The sequence below is a fragment of the Peromyscus leucopus genome, chromosome 6, assembly GCF_004664715.2.
Source record: "Peromyscus leucopus breed LL Stock chromosome 6, UCI_PerLeu_2.1, whole genome shotgun sequence".
NCBI classification, from domain to species: domain Eukaryota; kingdom Metazoa; phylum Chordata; class Mammalia; order Rodentia; family Cricetidae; genus Peromyscus; species Peromyscus leucopus.
In genome coordinates, this window is record NC_051068.1 from 125,279,899 (window position 1) to 125,304,900 (window position 25,002).

Here is a 25,002-nt window from a genome sequence, read left to right on the forward strand (position 1 = left end):
TCTTTATCCTCACTTAGTGCTAATTGTCTTAGTTATGTTCTATAGCTGTGAAGAGACACTATGACCAAGGCAACTCATATAAAAAAAAACATTTAATTAGGGACTTGCTTACAGTTTCAGAGGCTTAGTCCATTATTACCATGGCGGCAACCATGGTGCTGGAGCAGTAGCTGAGAGCTTCACATCCTGTTCTGTAGACAGAAGGCAGAGAGGGAGCCTGGGCCTGGCTTGGGTTTTTGAAACCTCAAAACCAACCCTCCAGTGACACTCTTCCTCCAAGAAGCCCTTCTGACCCTTCTTAATCCTTCTAATCTTATCAAAGAGTTCCTCTCCCTGGTGACTAAGCATTCAAATATATGATCCTATGGGGGCCATTCTCATTCAAACCACCACACCAGTATTGGGGTTCCTCATGTCCCTTTTAAATTTTTGTAAGTTGAAGTGCTAATCATCAGGCGTTGAGGAATGCCTCTACTTCCTTCAGGTTCTCACAGCTCACACACTGACTTCAGAGCTGTCTCATTACTGGATAACATTCCAGGCTCATTGTCATGAGCAGATGTGCCTGATGTGGAACGGATGCTATTTAAAGATGGGACTGTTTTTTTTTTTCCTTTTTTTAACATTTGAATAATGCATCAATGCGAAAAGTAACACCTTCTACATTAATAGGTTTTAGATGCCAAATTAAATCCCCAGAATTTGTGACTAAAATGCTACTGTGTAATTTCTAAGGTTGTATCTGGTTGTGGTAAGAAAAGGATTTTAAATTCATGTCGTCTCTTTCTGGCATACATTGTCCTCTTTGACTCCCATGATAGCTCCTGGAGGCAGGAATTCTTTTCACTGTGACAAGAAGCTGTCAGTTGAAGAGATACCCTGCAGAGGCCTGTGGGAGGAGCCCTGACGGCAGAGCGCGTGTGGACGAGCACGCATGTCCCTGGACGGAGCAGAGGCGCGTGTGGACCGAGCACGCTATCTGCAGAGGCTGTGGGAGGACGCGAGGCTTGACGAGCAGCGTGACTCTGCAGAGGCCTGTGGGAGGAGCCCTGACGGCAGAGCGCGTGTGGACCGAGCACGCATGTGGACAGCATGTGGACCGAGCACGCGATGGTGGGAGCAGCTGACTCTGCAGAGGCCTGTGGGAGGAGCCCTGACGGCAGAGCGCGTGTGGACCGAGCACGCGTGACTCTGCAGAGGCCTGTGGGAGGAGCCCTGATGGCAGAGCGGGTGTGGACCGAGCACGCGTGACTCTGCAGAGGCCTGTGGGAGGAGCCCTGATGGCAGAGCGCGTGTGGACCGAGCACGCATGAGGCCCTGGTTCAATCCCCAGGAAAACAGGAACTGGTACAGTAGCACTTGCCCGTAATCCCAACACTTGGGAGGTAGAGGCAGAAGGGTCAGTAGTTGAAGGACAGGCTTGAGTACATAGCAGATTCGAGGCCAACCTGGGCTACACAAGGCCCCATCTCAAAAAGAAAAAAAGAGTCAGCAAAATTATTAAGTGAAAGTTGAGTCAATGCTTGAACATAGATCGGACACCAAAGAGAGCCCAATGCTTTCTGTTCTCCCTTCTGGAGTGAAGGACAGAAAAACGTATGCACTAAGTGTCAAACTGGCTCTGGCCATCTGGGAGGAGAGTCTGCCTAGTTCTAATATGGACAGTGATCCACCTGTCCTGGACAAACTTTTACACCAGTTCAATCCCTCTACAGAATAATCCCATCCTCATATAATAGGGGGATATGAATACATTTCCTTGGCAGGTGTGGTGGCTTAGAGAAAATGGTCCCCATAGGGACTGGAGCTAGTAGGAGGTGTGGGAGTTTGAATGTAGTTGGCCGCCATAATCTCATAGTGAGTGGCACTATTAGGAGGTGTGGCTTCGTTGGAGTGGGTGTGGCCTTGTTGGAGGAAGTATGTCACTGTCGGGAGGATTTTGAGGTCTCCTATGCTCGGGATACTGCCCAATGTTTCAGTCAACTTCTTGTTACTTCTGAGTCAAGATGTAGAACTCTTGGCTCCAGAACCATGTCTACCTGCATGCTGCCATGCTCCCCATCATAATGATAATGGACTGAACATCTGAAACTGTAAACCACCCTCAACTCCTCTCCATATAAGAGTTGCCATGGTCATGATGTCTCTTCACAGCAATAAAAAAACCTCACTGAGACAGAAGGTGTGGCTCTGTTGGTTTAGTGTGTCTCATCCACTTTCTGCGGCCTGCTGGTCCAGATGCAGAACTCTCAGCTACCTACCTCTTCAGCACCATGTCTGCCTGAGCGCCACCATGTTTCACACCGTGACATAATGACTAAACCTCTGAACTGTAAGGTGGGCCCATGAAATGTTTCCTTTATAAGAGTTGTCATGGTGTCTCTTCACAGCAGTGGACACCCTGTGACAAGTTATTCCCACACTTGATGGTGAGGCATTGGCTATAGGGCTGCTGTCGTTGGCACACCAACAGCAGTTCTGAGTTCAGGGAGTGTTCCCAGTTCGTAAGAGCTTGATTGTCCCCACTAGTCTCCTGCTGGGGTCTGGCTAAACATTTTCAGGAGGAATTTATCCTTTGCATCATTTCAACAGTATTCAGATGGAAGTGGAGGAGTTCCCCTCACCAGAGAGGATCTGAAAGGCCAGGGCTGCCTAGAGAACTGGTGGGTGGGTAAGTTCAGCAAAACTTACATTCAGGAGACCATAGGCAGACTTTTGTAATGGGCAACAACATACACATAAAAGCATCCATTCTCTCATTCTTAAAGGCTTCTAGGTCATTTGAAGAGCCTGAGATCCCTTTGGGGGTCATATGTGAAGAAGTCAGTCTATCTGCAGAATCCTCACTGCTGTGTCCAGAGCTTTTGACAGCACCTGTTGGTACTTGAGAATCCAATTTGCTCTTAACTCACCCCAGTGGATCACTTCAGCAGAAAGTTAGAATGGTTAATTAGAATGTAATTCTCCCAAATGGAGAGATAGTTCCAGTTTCCCCAGAAGCAGCTTCAGGGTTAGTGTTGTGGTTTGCAGAGCATTTTGTGATCTCTGTTGCATCAGGGTGGTTTGTTTATAAGTGACTGGCGTATCTCATTGCAGATTATATCAGATGTGTACTTGTAGTGTTTTGATGTGTAAGGTTGAAATATCTTCCACAACAAGAATGTTAAGCAAGTAAATTCATACAATTTTGGTTAATATTCTGTCTTCCTTAAAAAACAAGCAAACAAGCAAACAAACAACAAACAAACAAACAAAATCCTTGCCAGGTAGTGCTGGTGCACACCTTTAATCCCAGCACTTGGGAGGCAGAGGCAGGTGAATCTCTATGAATTCAAGGCCAGCCTGGTCTACAGAGTGAATTCCAGGACAGCCAGGACTGTTACACAGAGAAACTTCATCTCAAAAATCCAAAAAACCAACCAACCAAACAAAAAAACCTTGCAAATACAGATTCTATTTAATAATTTATTTATAGTATATGCATGTGTTCATGTGGGCATGTATAGTTACCCATGAATGTGTGTGCACACATATGTGGTGGCCAAAAGGTCCAACCTGGGTTGTCTTCCTTTCTCTCCATTTTTTGAGACAAGGCCTCTCCCTGAACCTGGGTCTCTCTGATCTGGCTGGCCAGTGAACCCCAGGGATCTGCCATCTACCTCTCTCTATTACTGGGGTCACAACTGTGGCAGTGAAGCCCAGCTTTTTAAAGGTGGGTCCTGGAGTTCAGACTTGGCTCCGCATGCTTATATGGCTTGCACTTTACCAATAGAGACATTTTCCAAGCTCTCAGAGCACAGTGCTACTGTCCCAGGTTCCATCTTGCCCTCTCTATTGGCTCTATGTCTTTTGTCAATCAAGATGTTGGAGGCAGTTATCAAAATTTGACTTAAAACAGAGTTGTAAACTTTTTATGTAATTTATAGATAACTAAATGAAAGTAGAAACAGATATCTCAATACATAATGAGATGGAACAATTATGATATTGGTAATTAAATGACCTTGTATTAAATGGTTGTATCACTATAAATATAGCACGGTCTCTTATTGTCTCTAATGTCACAAGTGCCTTATCTATAAGTGGATTTTTAAATTCATGGAGAGCTTGTGAAACCATGCATTTGGTTATTTGGTTAGCCTTTTACAGTGTTATTTTAAAGTATCGATCCAACCATTATGAACAAGTTTTCTTGGCTATTACTTTGTAAAAATTTTTCTAGACATTATTAAAGAGAGTATCTAAATGTAGAGTATTTCACAGTTTTGGTGTCAGAGAAGGAAAGACAAAGACAAATAAAATAATTCCAGACAGAGACTTTCTGAATAAAATACCTGTTGTTTAGGGGAATGTGGTGTGTGTGTGTGTGTGTGTGTGTGTGTGTGTGTTTGTTTGTTTGTGAGTCTCTGTGTCTGTGTGTGTCTCTATGTCTCTCTCTGTGTGTGTCTGTGTTGTGTTTCTGAGGCCTTTGCAACTACTGAATTATACCCCGGCCCCTTTACTCACTTAAAAATGTTCATTATACTCATTTACCAGGTATAGGGCTACCTGCCTATAATCCTAGCACTTGGGAAGCTGAGACAGGAGGATTGAGGGAAAAGAGAAACCAACCAACCAACCAATTAATACTCGCTCACACACATACTCACACACTCTCTCACACACCCCCATGCACACTTATCTTCCCATCCTGTCCTTATACCTTCCTTCATTTTTACAATAAAAATATTATATCAAGATGGTACTTGGTAAGGACACCTGCAACTCTAAGTAACAATATTCCTTTCACTTTTTCCAACATGTATCATCTGATAGCTTGTGGTGATATTTTATTTGTGCTCTAATAAATAAAGCTTACTGGGAGATCAGAGGAAAAAGCCAGCCATTATATAAAACATAGAAGTCAGGCAATGGTAGCACATGCCTTTAATCCTAGCATTTGGGAGTCAGAGATTCATCCGGATCTCTGTGAGTTCAAGGTCATACTGGGGAACAGAGCCAGGCATGGTGACACATGCCTTTAATCCCAGCAGTAGTTAAACATAGAGGTCTGGAAGTCTGTACAGACAGACAGGAGGTGACAGAGCTGGGTGGAAAGAGGAAGTGATGAGCTGGGTGGAGAGAGGAAGTGAGATGGCAGGGACAGAAAGGTATATAGGCATAAGTATACAGGAAGTAGGCCTCTCTTTGGCTGAGGATTTCTAGTGGTAAGAATGTGGCTGGCTTCTTTCTGCTTCCCTGATCTCCCAGTTTTCACCTCAATATCTGGCTCTGGATTTTATTTTTTAATTATTAATAAGACCATTTAGCAATTCTTCTTACCACAGCTATTAACCTAAAGGTAAATTATAACAATAGTAAGCAATAAATTTAAAATTATGTGTTGGCAGAAAATGAAAACCCAAAATGTTGTTTACTGTGCTGAGTGTACCACAACTTTCTTCACGTACGCTGGAGATGGGTCAGCAAGAAGTGGGAGGGATTCATGACACAAATAATTCCACTTCAAAGCATTTGATTCTGTTCTAATTTGGAAATATTTTCAAATTACATTTAGTGTGTTTGCATGTGCCACGCATGTGTGTGGCGGTCAGAGGACACCCACAGGAGCTGGTGTTCTCCTGTCACCATGTGGGTCCCAGGACTTGAGCTCAGGTTATAGGCGTGGAGTGAACCTTCCTTGCTGAACCTTGGCGCCGGTCTTGATTTTGATTTGACTTTGTACAGCATTTTGTTGTTGCTGTTTATTTTGAGACAAGGTCTGAAATGTGGTTGGTAAAGCAAGCTGGCCTTGAACTCACAGAAACCTGCCTGTGTCTGCCTTCCACGCTGGGTTTAAGACGTGAGCTACTGTGCTTCCCCCTGGCTGGCAGCCCAATGCCTGGAGTTTCTGTAAAGGATGTAAATCAGCAGGAGTTCCTCAGAGCTCTGGCAGCCTTCCTCAAAGAGTCCAGGAAGCTGAAAGTCCCTGAATGCCTGGACACAGTCAGTCCGGCTAAACATAAAGAGCTTGCCCCCTTTGATGAGAACTGTTTCTACAGAGAAGCTGCTTCCACAGCACAGAACCTGTACCTCCGAGGTGGTGCCGGGGTTGACTCCATGACCAAGATCTACAGAGGTCAGCAGAGAAATGATGTCAGACCCAGCCACTTCAGCAGAGGCTTCAAGACTGTGGCCCATCGGGTCCTTCCTCCAAGCCCCGGAGGGGATGAAAATGGTGGAAAATGACCAAGATGGGAGATGCAAGCTAACACCCCAGGGACAGAGAGATCTGGACAGGATCACTGGACAGGTGGCAGCTGCCAATGAGAAGCACCAGAACAAAGGATGCTGGGTTAATAAGTTGCCTCATCCATTAAAAAACTGTGTCCTACCACACCTCTGGCCTTGCTTTGAATTTATTCAGCCAATGATTGCTGGATTCTTCAAGATTTCCTCAGCATAGGAGAAAATGGAGGCATGACCCTAGTTGGCACACCGCACTTCTAAATAAGAAGCATGGTACATGATGCTCCTGAAGTCAGAACTCTGAATTCTGAACTAGTGTGAGTAGCCAGCAGCTGGCCTGTGGATGAGTCTGCACTCTCCACATCTTCCACCTAGAGACCCTGGTGATAGGAGGGCTCACTATCTAATCAGATGTGATGTGCTAACCAACCACAGCTGATAGGCTTCCATTATATAAGTGGTTCCTCATGTGCAAGAAAGCAGATGCTGTTCCCTGAGCCCATCTCCAGAGAGGTTCGTCTCCCTCTCCTCACTAACTCAGGGCCATTGCTGCTTATCGGGGACACCCCAGTTACAATGATCTCCCCTCTCCTCACTGACTCATGGCCATTGCTGCTTGTCGGGGACACCCCAGTAACAATGACACCTCAGTGTTAAATTCACGGAAAATTCAATGGTCAAAGTCAATATTGAGCATGCATTGGTGCTTGAGACACAGTAGTAAAGAGTACTTGTATCTGTCCTCACAGTACTGACATTCTCCTGGCAGAAGACAAACGATGATAGTGTTTGGAAATCAGTGCACACAAAGTATGCCAGTTATAATTAAATGCTGTTGAAAATAATACAGTAGGAAAAGAGTAATCTGAACAATTATCTGAGCATAGCTCATTTATAATAAAAATATTTCTTTTCTTGCCTTTCTTTTGCCAGTAAATTTACTAATAATAACCTCTGAAAGTATGCTGTGAAATCCATGTATAATCACACATAACTGATTTATCCACTTTTTTATATTACAAAGGACACATTATGATTCGGTAAATTTGGATCATGCAGAAAAAAGTCTTCAGATGAAAGCGATGCGTGGAATTGAGACTGACATGTGTGCTGTTGGAGGCCACCACTAAACAGTTAGCAGAGCGCAGCACTAGCCCAGAGACATATAGATCTTGGGTAGAACATTTTTTAATCAGAGGTAATTTTAGCCTCGTTAGAATTTGTTCGTCAACGAAAGCTAACTAAGAATGAGTACACAACTTGTCAGCTTAATTTCTGTGTTGGTTTCTGCACACGAGTCATGCATATGAAGTGGAATGAAGTTAGAAGTCCAGGGAAGATGTCATTTTGCTTGTTGATATGACAGATGACCAATGAACATTTTCTTCAGGGACCTGTCTGAGGGGAATGGAGATGCCTCTGTCTTTTGAGGCCATTGCTCAATCTTGGGCACAAAAAAGTGGAGACCAAATCCACCACAGACACAGTTTTGTGTGCAAAGAGAAACTACCTAAAAATTCTTGGATGTTAACTTGTGGAAAATCTGCTTTTAAAACTATAATGAGCATATTATACCATTTACCTATTTAAAGAATCCAATTTAATTGCTCATTTAGGATAGTCATAGGCTTGGGCAATCGTCAACACCGTATTGCCTAAGACTTGGGCAGTTTGCTTGGGTGTACTTGGATATTACATTGGCTTTGCATAGCTATGTAGTATCCTACGATATAGAAATACACCAGAATTTGTTTGTTTATGTATCAGTCGATTGCAGGAAGTTGTTTCCACAGTTTAACTATTATGAATAATGTTTCTATGAACAAATTTGCACATTTTCCTGTGGCTACATATTTCGTGACTTTTGGGTATATGCTAAAAACAAGAATCACTGACTATTATGGTAACTATGTTTGCTTTAAAAGATTTATTTATTCTTTTATTTTATGTGTATGAGTGTTTTACCTCCGTGTGTGTGTGTGTGTGTGTGTGTGTGTGTGTGTGTGTGTGTGTGTGTGATGTGCACACAGTGCTCTTGGAGACTAGAAGAGGGCATTGGATATCTTACAATTGGAGTTACAAACAGTTTTGAGCATCCATATGGGTGCTGGAAACTGAACCCCAATCTTCTGCAATAACGACAAAGTGTTTTATCACTGAACCACCTCTCTAGCCTCTATATTTACTTTGTGGTTGTTCCTTTAAGACAGGGTCTCTCTCTATAGTCCTGGAACTCACCATGTAGACCAGGCTGGCCTTGAACTCACAGAGACCTGCCTCTGCCTACACAAGTGCTGGGGTTAAAGGTGTGAGCCACCACACCTGGCTCATATTTACTTTTTTTTTTTTTGAGGATCTGAAAAAGTGTTTCCCAAAATGGCTGTAGCACTTTACACTCTCACAAGCAATGTTCAAGGGTCTCGGTCTGCCACATCACTCCTGTGTCCATTGTCTTTTCTTTTGGTGATGGCCACCCCAAGAGTCTGAAATATTATCTCAGTTTATATTTGAGTTGCATTCCTCTGTGGTCAATATCAGTTTGTGTGCTTGTGAATATATACCTGTCATGGGATAGGGAATGTACCTACCATAAATGTCTGTTCAAATCCTTTAGCCTGTTTTACTGGGCTAGTTTGTCATTTTTATTGTTAAATATAAACCTATTTATATATTCTGTAGAAGTATCTCTAATTAGATATATAATTTGTCAAATACCCAAAGAAAAAGTGACTATCTAAAAATAATATACTACTTATGAAAACATTAAACTAGTTTGGTATTTAAAAAAGGAGCCACTTTTGTGGCTTTGAGTGCAATGTGATGTCTCAGCTAGTTTTTAGACAATTTGAAATCATAGAAAGTAACCTATTTATCTTTATAATAAAATAACCAGAACATTTTATTTTTGGCAATATTATTCCCAGAAAATTAATTAGAAAATCAGCAATTAGAAGTCTTGAATGATCTTTATCAAAAATCTGTTGGAGGAAGCTCTAGAGTACTCATTTAAAAAATCACTGCTATGTTTTCATTGTGTATAATACTCGGTTTCATAAGAACATTTCCATACAAGCATGTAATTAACTGTCAGTGTAAAGGCCACAGCTCTCTTCATAAAGAGAACAAGAGAGAGTTTATTTTGGAGCCCTTGAGTGACCATGGCCCAGGAACACAGATTAGTTTACCCCAAATTCCATGTTTCAACATAGAAGCAGTTTCACGAAGCATTATAGCTTTCTTTAAAGTGCAAAAAAGCCAAATGAAGACAGGTTTAAAATGTACTGTGGGTACACCAGAGAGGCAGGTAAACTGAGGTAGGGGTGGTTCCCTAGGCCCAAGATGCTGTCTGCTGACATCCTAAGCTCCGGATGGCAGAGGCTAGTGTTCTGCTAAGTCTCCTAAGAGGTTTTTATTTGTTATCATGAGGTGTTAGGTCAGATGCAGAATGGGGCAAGGGATGCCTGTTCCAGAAGGCTAACACTGGCCCGACACAAAGTAGTTAGCCTCTGAGCCTGCAAAGTCCCAGTCTCTCCACAGCGCTGACATTCCGGTCGGTCCATCAATCTCTGCAGCATGGACTCTTTCCAGATTTTCTTCTCAGCCAGACACAGCTTCTGTTCAGGAGTTCTCATTCACAATACATTGAGCCTGTTCCTCCTTTGTCCCCCATGCTGTTCTGTTTTCTTTTCCTGTTTGGTCCCTCAGTTGCCATAGATAGTTTAATTGCTACTTTTATGTCATATGTGTGCACCTATTTTATGCATCTATATACAATCTAGAATTCACAAATGAGAGAAAATTTATGGCATCTGTCTGAGACTGATTTAATTTGCTTAGTGTGACTATCTCCAGATGCATTCAGTTTTTTATTTTCAGCTGACATAATTTCATTCTTTGCGGCAGAATACAGTTCCACTGTGTGTGTATATCATGTCTTTATCCGTTCCTCTCTTGAAGGACACCAAGGATGGCTTCATAACTTAGTTATTATAATAGTGCTGAAACAAGCATTGCTATGCATGTATCTCTGTGATACGTTGACTCAGAGTCCTTGGAGTAAACACAGGAATGGTCCATACCTGGGCCACATGGTAGTTCTATGCGACGGTTTTAAAGATTTCTACACTGATCTCCATACTGGCTGACACGGTTTACACTCCCAGCACCTTATAAGCATCCCCCTTGTCTAAGTCCTCTCCTGCATTTGTTATTTGTTTCCTTAATAACTACAATTTAGACAGGTGAGAATCTCAACGTAGTTTTAATTCATAATTCTCTGTTGGTGAGTGAGGTTGAACTTTAAAAAATATGTTTATGTTTATTGAAGACTTTTATTTCATCTTTTGCAAACTGCTTGGTCATTTCATTCATTTATTGACCAGATTGTCTGATTTTTTATTTAGATTTTTTAGATCTTTGTGTAATCTAGATACTGATCCTCCATCACATGAATCATTGAAGACTTTTTTGCCATTTGATAGACCACCTCTCCTCAGCTAATTCCTTTGCTGTGCAGAGATTTTTAATTTCATGAAATACCACTTGTCAATTAAGTCACTATCCGCTGAGTGACTGTGTCCAGAGCATCCTCACCTACATCTGCATCTCCCAGTGCCTGTCCCACTCTCCCCAGCTGTTTCAGAATTTCTGGTTGTGCCTTAAGGCTTTTGATGCATTTGGAGTTGATTTTTTTTTTTTGCATAAGAAAATGATAGGGATCTAGTCTCATTCTTCTAATGTGGATATGGAATTTTTCAAGCACCATTTATCAGAGAATCTTTCTTCAAAGTATTTCTTTACCATCTGCCCTAAAATCAAGTGACATAGCATATTCTTCATTTCTACTTCATCGACAAGTGTGTCTATTTTGTACAATTCTGTTTTTGTTATGATGGCTCTGTAGTACGACTCGAAATCTGGTATAGTTATATTTATATTTTTACTATTTTAAATTAGTGTGCATGTCTCCATGTGAGTGTGTCTCTGTGTGAGTGTGTGCATACAAGTGCAAGTGCCCATGGGAGCCAGGAGCATCTGATGCTCTGGATCTGGTGGTCTCCTTACATGGGTGCTAGGAACTGAACTGGGTCCTCTACAAGCGCAGCACACACTCAGCCTGCTCTGTTCTCCTTGCTCATGCTCAGGGTTGCTTTGGTTATCTGGAGTCCTTTGTGCTTCCTTAAGAATCTTAGGATTGATTTTTCTTTTCTTTCTGGAATGACATTGTAGTTTTGATGGGAATCTCACTGGATCTATAGATTGTTTTCAATAATATAGCCATTTTTACAGCACAAAGACTCTCAACCCATGGGCACAGGAGATCTTTCTATCCTTTAGAGTCATCACTTTTTTGGCATTTTAAAATTAATTGTAGACACATTTGATTTTCCGGGTTAGGTATACTCTGAGGAATCATGGTTTTTTTTTTTTTCTTTCTTCAGGCTATTGTGAATGATATTGTTTTCTTTCTCAGCATTTTTTTATAGGTTAACATTTTATCCTGCTCCTTTTATGAAAGTGTTGATCAATTCTGAGAGCTTTCTGTTGACTCTTGAATAGCTTTAATTGTAAAATCCTGTCATCTGCGGATATATGTTGGCATCTTCCTTTCTTCTTTGGATTCCTTTAGCTATTCTCTTATTTCTGTAGCTAAGAATTCAAGCACTGTATTGGTTAAGAGTGGAGAGAGTGGGCATCCTTGTCTTGCTCCCGATTTTAGTGGAAATGTTTCCTCAAATCTAGTGTAATGGTGGCCACAGTTATCTCATGTTTAGCCTTTATTGTGCTGAGGTATGTTAACTTTTATTACTACAGCCTTCTGGGATTTTACCATGGCAGGATGTTGGATTTTGTCAAATGTGTTTTCTGTGTCTATTGAATTGGTCATATGATTTCTGTCCCTGAGTCTATTTATGTGATATATTACAGTTATTGATTTGTGTGTACTTAACTGTCTTGAATGCCTGGAATGAAGCCAATCTGATAGTATTTTTTATGTGCAGTTAAATTCATCTTGTAATTATTTTTATAGAGAAATTTTGCATCTATAATTAGTCAAGAGACTGTCTATAATTTTAGTTTTTGTCTATGGCCTTATCTGGTTTTGGTGTTAGAGTGCTAATATTGGCCTCCTGAGGTGAGTTTGTTAGCATTCCTGCCCTTTTTATTTTGTGGAGTAGCCTGAGAAGCTTTGCCTTTTCTCTGAAAGGTCTGATGAGAGTTCAGCCACAAGTCTGTCTGGGTCTGGATTTTTATTGCTGGACAACACCTCTTCGTTACTGTTCAGTCTCATTGTTTGCCATAAGTCTGTTTAAGTTTTTGTTTCCACCTAACTTTTGTGGGTCATTTCTGTCTACAAATTCATGTCTTTATTTCAGATTTTTCAATTTATTAAGATGTAAGTTTTAAAAAGATTTATTTATTTATTTTCATATGAGCGTTTTTACCTTCATGTATGTATGTTGACCATGCCACAGAGGCCAAAAGAGTGTGTTGTATGCTCTGGAACTGAAATTACTACTCCTGTAAGCTGCCATGTGGGTGCTAGGAACTGAATTTGGGTCCTCTGTAAGGCAGCAAATACTCTTTATATATATATTTATATATTATTTTACAATACCATTCAGTTCTACATATCAGCCACGGGTTCCCCTGTTCTCCCCCGTCCCACCCCCTCCCCTTACCCCCAGCCTACCCTCCATTCCCACCTCCTCCAGGACAACTCCTCCCCCGAGGACTGTGATCAACCTGGTAGACTCAGTCCAGGGAGGTCCAGTCCTTCCCCCAGACTGAGCCAAGGGTCCCTGCATAAGCTCCAGGTTTCAAACAGCCAACTCATGCAATGAGCACAGGACTCAGTCCCACTGCCTAGTTGCCTCCCAACCTGATCAAGCCAATCAACTGTCTCACCTATTCAGAGGGCCTGATCCAGCTGGGGGCCCCTCAGCCTTTGGTTCATAGTTCATGTGTTTCCATTCATTGGCAGCAAATACTCTTAACCACTAAGGTATCTTTCCAGCCCTTGGCTGTAATTTTTTATGGCATGTCCTTTAATTTATGAATGTCTCCATTTTCACCTCTGATTTTATTAATTAGTATCTCTCTCTCTCTCTCCTTCTCTCTCTCTTGTTTGGTTAGATGGTACGTGGGTTTGCCAGTGTTCAGTGAAAAGCTGTTCAGAACTGTAATATCTTCTTGCTGGATTGTCCCCTTAATCGTTATGAAGAGACCTCTAATTCTTCTGACCAATTTTGGCTTGTTACCCGTTTTAGCAGATATTAGAACAGACACATCTAATTGATCTCTAGTTCTATTTACCCGGATTGCTTTTTTTCCAGCTCTTTATTCTAAGATTGTGTCTGTCTTTGTTGGGGTGGTGTATAAGTCTGTTTAGGGGGTATCAGGGATTTATTGAGATACAAAATGGGGAAACACACTTACGAATACAGGACATGGTAAGTCCAGGTGCAGAGTCCTTGGAAAGCTGGGGACCGATCACACGCTGCTTCATGCTGCCTGACCCGGTCTTCACCACCCAAGAGAGAGCACACCACTCGACTCCCTCCACTCTTAAGGAGTCACATATGCAGACAGAAGGCCACACCCTAGGGTTTGTACCCCGAAAGCCATTGGTGGAACGGATTTCCACAGCAGTGGTGTTGATTGGAGGGAACAAACTGATGGAGCTGCTTTCAAAAACCCAACTTGCTAGCCTGTATCTCTTGAGTGGTGAACTGAGTCCAGTCGCATTCAAAATTATTACTGATAGGTGTGTATTAATTTCTGTAATTTTGTAGTATTTGGTGCTTTCCTCTTATTTTATTACTCTTCTAGTGTGATTTACTCTTTAGTATAGCATCATGGATATGTTCAACCTCCTCTTAAGTGCAGAGAATCCCTTCAAATATTTTCTGCAGCTCTAGCTTAGTGGCCCTGAATTCCTTTAGTTTGTGTTTATAATGAAATATTTTTCATTGTCCTTAAATTATGATGGATAGTTTGCCTGGAAATAATAATAAGGGTTGACAGTTATTGTCTTTCAGAGTCTTGAATATATCACTTCATACTATCCTTGTTTTTAGGGTTTCTGTTGAGAAATATGATGGAATTCTGGTAGTTTACCTTTTGTATGTGGCTTAATTCCTCTCTCTACCAGCTTTCAAACCTTTTCATTGTTCTCTAGTGTTTTAACTATAGTATGGCATAGGGAAGTTCTTTTCTTGACTTGTCTAGTGTTCAAAATGCCTCCTGGATCAGGGTGGTCATCTCTTCCCCTAGATATGGGGACTCATCTGATTTTACTGAGTATTATTTATGTCTTCAACCCAAAGTTCCTCCCTGTTGTGTGACAGGAATCTTCCCAGGGAGATGCCACACGCGTCGACTCACCCCAGGTAGGGAGCCCATGATGACCAAAGTATGGATACCACCAAAGCCCAACTTGAACCAATTTTATTGGGGTTACTTACAGGAATATGGGCTAGGCATCACTTACAGAAGCAGAAATGATTCAAAGACAGCTGCATCACCAGAGTCCACCCCAGCATGGGTGCCAGCTCACAAAGCTAGAAACCTAGAGCTTACCGCACAACCTGCAGGCAGCTCAGTAGATTGGAGAGTGTCCTTTCCAAGTGACTCAGTTGGTCTAAACCTCTTTAAGGCATCTCGGATAGTTTCTACTTTTTTTCTCAGGCAGCTGGTCTGGCCTTGGAGTCTTCTGAACAATTTGGCTTACCTAACTTTGCAGCTTGGCTCTCTGAGCAGGACTCTCAGCAGCTAGTTTATTTACTCTGGGGAGGAGGGGCTCATTGAATCTGGTCAGTTTCAGGGATTTCTGAAGCTATTGTGAGTTGTTTACCTTCCCGCCTAAGGAGCTTCCCTGAGGAACTGAGTGATGCAGTCTCGGAGGAAACTGTTAAACAACACTCCCCTTCTGCCATTCTGTGGTTTGTAAATTTGATCTTTTGATGGTGTCCCGTAGAGCTCATATGTCTGTGCATACTTATTTCATCTTTGTCACTGTCTGAATATTCTAATTCATCTGTCTTTTTCCCATCCCTGATATTCAGTCTTCCACTTGATCTTCTCTATTGGCGAGGCTTTCCAGCCAGCGTTTTGCTTGGCTTAACGAGCTTTTCATTTCTAGAATTTCAATTTGACTTTTTCAAATTATATTGAATTATTCTTTAATATCCTATATTGATTTCTTTATTTCATTCAGCTGTTTATTTATATTTATTTCAAATTCAGTTAGGAATTGATTTGTATCCTGTTTGATTTCATTAAACCTTTTTATCCTTATGCCTTTGAATCCTTTGGCATTTTATGTGATCTTTTTTATTGGAATTTGCTGCTGGAGTTATCTTTTATCTGGATTTTTCATGTTTCTTTTATGTCTGCAGTTTGGACTCATACACCTGGGGTTATTTCATGGTTGAATTTTTAAAATGACTTTATGATTTATATGTGTGTGAATATGTGTATGCTACATGTGTGCTGAGGCCAGAAGAGGTCATTGGGTGTGTCTGGAGTTACGGGCAGTTGCGAGCCATTTGACATGGGTGCTGAGAAGTGAACCTGTGTCCTTGAGCACCAAGCATCCTCACGGCTGAGCATCTCTCCAGCAAACACTTGAATTCTTTCAAATTAGGTATTCTTTTTCACTTGAAATATTTGCAATGTCCAGTGTGACTAGATCATGGCAAGTTCAGATGTGTGGTGCAGTAAACAGCACTCAGCCCCCATTGTAGGGCAAAAGGTTTGAGCCTACTTCCTGGTTTGAAAACTCACCAAAACCCCCCACCAGTTTCTGAACCTGAAAACCCACTAATCCCTGAGCTCAAAAACCCACCAATCCCTAAGCCCCAAACCCACCAATCCCTGAACCTCTATACCCACTAATCCTTGGGTCCCTACACCCATAAATTCCTGAGTTCCTATACCCATCTATGCCTGAGCCCCCAAACCCACCAATCCCTGGGCTTGCCTTGAAATCCCACCAGTTCCCACCCTGGTCATCTCCACTCTGGGAGACTCTGCCTGCAAGAAACCCTATATAAACCTGCCTTCTGCTCAGTTCCCCACTGCTCCTCACCTGAGCAGAGGCAGCCACCCTCTTGGTCTCTCCCAAGAAAACTCCTGTGTGAGGCTTGTTGTGCAGTGTGACTTTGTAGTATTCTCTGGCTCCCAGCTGCCAGGATACCTTTCCCTTCAGAGCTGCAAACTTCTATTGGGGAAACATTTCCCCTCAGAGTCACAGCTCTTCCATAGGGGAAGCCTTTTCCCTCAGAGCTGTAACACTTACACCCATGCTCAGGGAGCCAGAAACAACTCCCGCAACACTCAGAGTAGAGCATTGTCTGCAGAAGTGATCGCAACTATCGAGTTGGAGATCTTATTAAAGACATTAGGGGAAAAAGAAGTGTACAGAATACAGTTGGATATACCTAGGTGGGGTATGACTTCCTCAGGGGAGAATCACCCATACTTTACTACTAAGGAAAAAACAAACAAACAAAAATGTGGAGTCAAACCTAAAAGGACATTTGATATGCCAATCACACAAACTTTTTAGAATAGTTATCACATTTCCTTCACAATAATTTTTAAGGATAGTGATTATGTTTTAATTTATTGCTGACCCTAGCACATTGTGTGACTCATAGTGGACACTCTGTGAATGGCTATTGTTTATTCATGAGCTGGGTTTTTTTTTTTTTTTTTTTTTTTTGGTTTTTTTGAGACAAGGTTTCTCTGTGTAGCTTTGCGCCTTTTCTGGAACTCATTTAGTAGCTCAGGCTGTCCTCGAACTCACAGAGATCCGCCTGGCTCTGCCTCCCGAGTGCTGGGATTAAAGGCGTGCCCCGCCACTGCCCAGCTTTATTCAAGAGCTGTGAGAGCATACTAATATATAACCAAGTTCTAGTAATTTAAAATATCTTCAATTTATATTTATTTATGTGTGTGTGTGCATATGTGGCCTGGTGCACTTATGGAGGTCAGAGGGCATCCTGTGGGAGTCAGTCTCTTCCTTCCACTATGTGGGACTTGATTGAATGTAGGTCGTCAAGTTTGGTGGCAAGTGACTACTCACTGAACAACCGTTGGCCTCAAGTTTTAGTAATCTAGATTGGAAAATGGGTTCATAATGTTTTATTCACTGATCAAATATTGTATATTAGTGGATTAAACTAATACTAGTAAACTAATAGTCTTATGTTATTTTACATGTAACAAAATGCTTTTCATACTTATTGAATTTCTAAGTAAATGGTTCACATTCTAAGTGATCGGTACTGGGCATGGGCTGTGCACATGAAAGTGTGATGTTCCTGACCTGGTCTCACAGCTGCACATGACTGGGGTGAATACAAGCCGTAGCCTCTTTCCTGTAGATGTGCTCATTTTCATCATATCCTGGCTAGCGTGGGTCCTATTCGTGTGTAGAATGTGAACATTAACCTAACAGACACCAGAGCACTCTCAACAGGAGACGTCCAGGAACTGGGGCTGTAGTGACAAGCTACAGGAGAGGCAAGGTTGTTGGATCATAAGGTATGAAGTTAAGCTGCAAGTTCCTGTTCCCACCTGTCTCACTGTCTTGTCTGCCCTTCCAGTAAGGCTTCCTCTCCCAAGATAAGAAAACTCTCCTGACATATAGGCGCTCTCTTTCCCTCTCTTCTCTTCCTTCTCCCCCTCCTGCTCCCCCCCTTGTCTCTTCTCTTAAACTCTCACTTATGAGTCTACAATATTTCTCTAAAGCAAACAGACAAATAAGATTGGAAACCAACATGTCATCAATATCATCTCCATCTAATGCTCCCATGTCATTCAAATTATGGCAAACCCCAGGCATTTTTTTTTTCTGGAAAACACCTGGGATTTATTAGAAAACACAATGAAATGTTTCTGAAAGTCATGTTTTTCATTCATAATGTGGCAATGTTATTTTTAGGCTATCATCTATGTGCCGACAGTGATACATTGAAATAGAATTTTCAGAAATCTTGAATCTTTAAGCATTTATTCACAAAAGTGAAAGGAATGGATAGTTACCACTAACAATCACTGTCTACCCACAACTGTGTATGGGTGTGGTGGGAAGTTACGGGCACCACAGAATCCTCAAGTGGGATATTCTTTCAAGTTTATAGTGACTGTTGACAGGTGCCATCATTTCTTCAGAACTACAGAAATTCAACATGGACAGATTTGTTGAATTAACCACTGTAAACAGAGCTTTCTGAGCAGTAAGATTAAGAGAAAAGAATGAAAATGAAAAAAGAAGCCAGCCAGGAAATTTAGTAAGGTCTAGTTTTTTGGGTTTTTTTTTAGCAATTTTTTTTTTTTTTGGTTTTTCGAGACAGGGTTTCTCTGTGTAGCTTTGCGCTTTTCCTGGAACTCACTTTGTAGACCAGGCTGGCCTCAAACTCAAAGAGATCCGCCTGTCTCTGCCTACCGAGTGCTGGGATTAAAGGCGTGCGCCACCACCTCCTGGCTAGGTCTAGTTTTGTACATAAAAAGTATTCCATTTCTTAACCAGTTGGTTGTGTTATTCCCTCTGATGGTGGCTCACAGAATGCCCACCCAGAATCTTGCTCTTAACCTGTAGATGGTAAACCTTTTTATCATCTTGCCTTAAAATAGAACTTTAAGTGTTTTTATATAGTTACTGACTTATCTCTGCTTTCTTTATTGTAAAATTTGGCTTATTTATGAGGTTTGTGAGCAAAATATTGTTCGTATACGTATTTTCAGCCATTCAGCATTAATGCCATTAGTGCCTCCACAGCGGCATGTCTGAGGATGTGATGGTGAATACAGACTACTAGAGATGCAGGGCCCACTAGAGACATTGCAGGGTGGGCTGCTGAGGCACAGTTGGTGGCCAAGGAAACAGACATGGAGAAAGACTTCGTGACAAGCACAGGCTGTGTGAGTAGATCACCCTGCAGGACAGAAAGACATTCCCAAGCACATTCTCACAGGCACTAACACCTTCTCTGAGGTCGTACTGAGGGACAGACCCTGCAGACAGCTAATGCTACAAGACAGCTGCATGACTGAATGGAAAACATCGTGAAGGAAACCCTTTGTGAAGGAGGAGGATTAGAAGAGTGTGAGACAGTGTGAGGAACATTCCGGAACATTTCCATTCATTTGAGAAACTACCATACATGGTGCCCTAGTTAGCCTTGTCAACTTGACACAGCCTAGAGTCATCTGGGGAGAAAGTCTCTGTAGCTAGAGTTTTCCTGCTTTGCCCACAGTCAGGACAAATCTCTATCACCCGCCAGTCCCACAGCCGCTCAGACCCAACCAAGTAAACACAGAGACTTATATTGCTTACAAACTGTATGGCCATGGCAGGCTTCTTGCTAACTGTTCTTATATCTTAAATTAATCCATTTCCATAAATCTATACCTTGCCACATGGCTTGTGGCTTACCAGCATCTTCACATGCTTCTTGTCATGGCAGTGGCTGGCAGTGACTCCTTCTGCCTTCCTGTTCTTTCTTTTCTCTTCTCTGTTAGTCCCGCCTATACTTCCTGCCTGGCCACTGGCCAATCAGTGTTTTATTTATTGACCAATCAGAGCATTTGACATACAGACCATCTCACAGCAAGTCTCAGTGATATTGTCAAGCTTGGGTTGACATTTGGGCAAATGTCTGTGGGGGGATTATCTTAGTTCATGTGGGAAAAAGTCCACTGCAGGCAGGAACATTCTGCAGGCAGGAACATTCTGCAGGCAGGAACATTCTGCAGGCGGGAACATTCTGCAGGCAGGAACTTTCTGCAGGCTGCACCATTCTGCAGGCAGCACCATTCTGCAGGCGGGAACATTCTGCAGGCAGGAACTTTCTGCAGGCTGCACCATTCTGCAGGCAGCAGGTCTTGCACTGTGTAAGAGTGGAGAAGTGGAGCTGAGCACAAGCAAGTGAGCGTGCGTTCATTTCTCTCTACTCTTGACGATGGAAGAGATGGCTAGCTGTTTGAAATTCCTGCCTTGACTTGTCTGCTGTAGGCCTATAACCTGGAGCTGTAGGATGAAATAATCCTTCTCTCTAAGCTGTCTTTTGTCAGAGTATTTTTTCACAGCAACAGAAATGATGCTGGAACATGCGATTTAAGAAAACAAAAGGGAGCATTATCGAGATTCTAAAATACTCTGGACACTTTACTGTCTATTTACTCTTTAGTATTCACTGTAACTCTGTGGAGTAGTGTACTGTCATATCTGAAGGACTGACTCCAGCCTGGTGCCACAGTGTGTGTGCTGTTCCCCAGGGGACATCTTTGCTCAGCCTCAGAAACAGGGTTACCATGGTCATGCAGAGGTTAACAGGCCCATGCAAATTGATTCTGTCTAAACAAATTTACGGGCGTCTGACTGTGGACCAGAGCATCCGTTTACAGACTGTAGAGGGAAATTAGGCTGCCAAGTAGAAGAGAATGTGCCTGTTGGCATGTCAGCACGTTCTGTTCCCTGGGGCAGCGAAAGCTTGGGGAAACAAAATTAAGGGCTGCAGGATGCTAAGGGAGTAAGAATTAGAGGGAAGTGAGGTGGACGCTTTTAATAAGGAAATCGTCATGCTGTGCTGGAGCCGAATGTGCCGGTCCACCACAGAAATCTGCTCGTCCGCCTAAGGGATCCCGGTATTGTTTCAGCCATTCAGGCTCTACTCTCTTAGTACAATTCAGATTACGGCAGTTGTGAGCAAATTTTGAGGGCCAGAAACTTTGTACAAAACCTCTGCTTTGGAGTGGGCTGAGCATTGAAAGTGCTGCAGAGGAGAGTCAGAGATGCCACATACGGAATAAAGACGTGACGGGGCAGTGTTTGTAGCATAGCATGGTGATAGAAACTGATGGAGGATTTGCTGTGTTTGAGGAACTAGTTAAGAATATTAGATGAATTTTCAAATTTTGTTCCTACAACCACCCTATTGGGTTGTTAACAACATATCTCTTTTGTAGATGGTAAATGTAAATGCATGTCAATTAAAATAATATGCCTAGAAAGTAGTTTCTTAACAGAGAGCTATCTAGATGGGGCATGGACCCCTCAGGGCTAATGTGTTCATGTTTGCACACTTTATTTCCTCTTGAAATTAATTCTTCCTCCAGTTGGGAGTGTCTAGGTAATGATTCATCTCTCGCTTTTGCCTCTCCTGCCCTCTGTGCTGATATCAGCAGCTCCTGTGTGCTTCATTCCCAGTCGCACGGTGGGCATTTCCCCATCCTCCATCTTTGCTGCCTATGCTGGCCAGCTGTGGGCTACCAGTCCCTGACCTAGCTAGTTGGCCTTCCCTACTAACCAGTCTCTTGTCTTGAGAATAATGTTTGTATTGATGTAACATTTTCCCTAATGTAGGTTTGATTATTTTAACCCTTTAGAAAGCACACATTTATAAATATCTTTCGGTATACTCACAGTTTGCAGCTATCACCAGCCTACAATTCTAGCTTGTTCTCATGATCCTCAGAAAACACCCTCATCCATTTATGGTCAGCTTTATCCATCCTGGTGGTCTTCTGGAAACCAGTAAACTATCTTCTGTCTCTAAAAATTCATCTCTTCTGGGAATACAATGTAAATGGAATCACACACGCATGGCCTTTTGTGTCTGACTTTCTACATTCAGTATAATTCATTCACAAGGCAGCAGGTGCTAGGACTTCATTCCTTTTCGTGGCCAAATGGTATGCATCATGTGGCTGCGCCATGTCTTGCTTATCCATCATCAGATGATAGATATCTGGGTTGGTCATTGTGACTAATGAGGCCATGAACATTGGTGCACCTGTGTTTGGTTGCCTAGAGAAGTAGCCCATGACAGCAATGATGTTTAATTGTAGTCCTCTTACAATGGTGGTAGGGAGGAAGAATGTGAATCTGAGGAACCAGGCAGGGCCTGGCCAGCCTGTAGTAACACTGTGGGCCTGTGGTTTCCAGACGGTTGGCTTTATGTCTGCATCTTTCCTTAATGTGTCATCCTTATCTGCTTGCCTTGCTACTGTGCTTGGATTCCGCCATGCCTCCTCGCTTCAGTGTCTTCATTTGCAAAGTGACAGCACCGAGCTGCCTGCAATCACCAAGGTCTTTTCCTGCTCTGAAGATCTGTGACCCGGGAAGCCATAGTTTCCAAGTCTTGTTGTATGCAATTGATGCTGCCCACTTTTTGATCTCACTGGTGAATGGTTTCTTGAAGTGTGAATTTTCATTAACCCTCTTTAGATGGAAGGACATGTTCTGCTTGGTTGTTTGACTTGGTGAAACTGTGTGTTTGGGACCAGTAACTAAAAATAGAACTTCAGAAATAAGTGCTTTAGAAATATTTCAATATTAGTACAAAATAGTCTAAATTAATTTTAGCATAGTGGTTGCTTAATAGTAAAATAAAAGGTCTCTAAATTTCAGAACGTTAACATAGCTTCTTTCATTACAAGTATAAGGTCAGTCATTCACGGAGGATTTTGATTCTTACCTGCATGTGAAATTGAACTAGTGGCCCTCAAATTATAGAATTAGTCTAAATTTCCCATATTCTTCAAGACACTATGAAACAACAAAAAAATGAGATAAAGGCACCATGCTGGAGAGTTTTATGTCAACTTTACACAAGCTAAGATCATCTGAGAGGAGGGAACCTCAATTAAGAAAATGCCCCCATAAGATCGGGTTGTAGGCAAGCCTGTTGGTCATTTTCTTAATAAGTGATTGATGGGGAGGGCCCAGCCCATTGTGGGGTGTGGTCCTGGGTTCTATAAGAAAGCAGGCTGAAGAAGCCATAAGGAGCAAGCCAGTCAGCACACCCCTCCCTGGCCTCTGCATCAGCTCCTGCCTCCAGGTCCTTGCCCTGTTTGAGTTCCTGTCCTGACTTCCTTCAATAATGAACAGTGATGTGGAAGTGTAAGTCAAATAAACCTTTTCCTCCCCAACTTGCTTTTTGATAGTGGTGTTTCGTTACAGCAATAGTAACCCTAGCTAAGACAGGCACATTCCCAAGATTCTTTGCAGGAGTCAGTTTTCAGGACTGGCTAGTTAGTATTGCAATAAGACAGGTCTAATCTTAGGCTATAATTAGAATTTTGAAGCAAGAACAAGAAGTTACTCTCAAATTTGTGTGAAGTAGAAAATGATTAAGTTGGTAATAGCATATGTGAGCACTGGGTTCTTAACATGCAGCATTGGTAATGCAAAATTGAGTAAAACTGTGATGGTGTTTAAAAATAGTTTTAAATAACTTCCTTACAAAGTCTCAGATATTGACATACAAAGAATGAAGTCACAAGCTAGGGGAACTTTGGAGAAAATGAATGATTGTATGGAGTGATAAATGTAGATGGAACTTGGAAGGTTGACAGTCACCATTTCGCAGCCATTTTGGAACTATTGACACAGAGGACCATCTGACAGATGCTAAACTTAGAGAACAACATATTTGCATGTTATCCAAGTATGTACCAACGATTGCTTGTTAAAAAGCAAAAAGTGGTAACTTTACAGTGGAGGAACCCGACCACTATCACCTTGTGGGTGGGTCAAAGTTAGTAACCTCAGTGATTTCTGTTGTCAAGAGCTGAGAAATGTTTAACATTATTTATTCAGTACTCCTAGTGAAAATACATGCTTTGAATACAATCAAGTAGAGATATCAGGGCAAAAGGAACATTCTTAAAAATAGCTACCTGGCTGCTTTGGAATTTTTCAGTGTTATTAAAAATGAAGTATGCAAGACTAGTCCAGATTCGGGAGATTGAGAACACATGACAACTGCATGTCATGTGTAAGCTTAGATCGACAGAGAAAATTTTGACAAAGGACCTCATTGAAACTACTACAGACACATGAATACAGACTGTGCACTGGATATGTGTATTGTATGATGTTAACTTCCTGGGTTAGACAAATGCTTTGCATGAGAATGGCCTTGTCCTTAGGAAATGAAATATATATGGATTATATATAAATGAAATATATATGGATTAAAAAAAAGTTCCGGATGTAACTATGAAATAACTCAGGAAATGTTTTGTGTCCAGTGTGCTTTTGCTCATGTATATATGTTAATACATTTAGCGTGTGCTTGTGGGTTAGTGTAGTGTGCATATTAATGTTTGTATATACATGTTAGTGTGCTGTGTTTTAGTGTGTGTGCTAGTGTGTTACCATGTGTTTGGATGCACATGCTCATGTGGCAAGACGGTAATCGCATGTAGTGGAAGTGGTGACTTTTGCTGAATGTGACTGAAAGGCATGTAGCAGCTGCCACAGCCGCATCATGTACAAGGAGCTGAGACTTCCTGACTCGCAATTCTGAAAGCTGAGAAGTCCAAGACGGAGGCTCTGTGTCTCGCCAGACTGTTCTGCATATTATATCATGTAGAAATCACCACATGGAGGAGGACGAAGAAGTAGACAGAGGCAGGAGGTCAAGAGAGCCTGACTCAATCCTTTTGTGAGGTTCTCACTCTCAGACTAATAGCGTCATCCACTCATGAGGATAGAACCATGGCTTACCCCCCTCTTACTACTGTTGAAATGGCAATTACATTTGAATTGACAGCTGGGGAAGATGACTACTGGGATGGATAGGCAGGGTGATGTGACAAGGAGAACATGGAAAAATAGCGGTGGATACAATAATCAAGATGAATTTGGGGTAGGTGCAGTAGAGAGGCGCGACAGGAAGGTAGGGCCTTTCCGGCTGGTGGTGTGGAGGGGTGTAGAGAGAGGGTTCCATGCAAAGGGACTACCAAGCTGAAGCA

The 25,002-nt window shown here is 42.1% G+C and overlaps 2 protein-coding genes across 2 annotated transcripts in view; both read left to right on the top strand.

Annotated features, from left to right (window-relative positions):
• The window catches only part of Slc44a5 (solute carrier family 44 member 5), a 290,765-nt gene that overhangs the window by 42,086 nt on the left and 223,677 nt on the right, over positions 1-25,002 (top strand).
• LOC114699832 (40S ribosomal protein S19-like) lies at positions 5,308-7,348 on the top strand. The gene is given in 2 exon segments (XM_037207240.1): positions 5,308-6,186; positions 6,188-7,348. Coding segments are annotated over 2 exon segments (678 nt in total). The 5' UTR covers positions 5,308-5,766; the 3' UTR covers positions 6,446-7,348.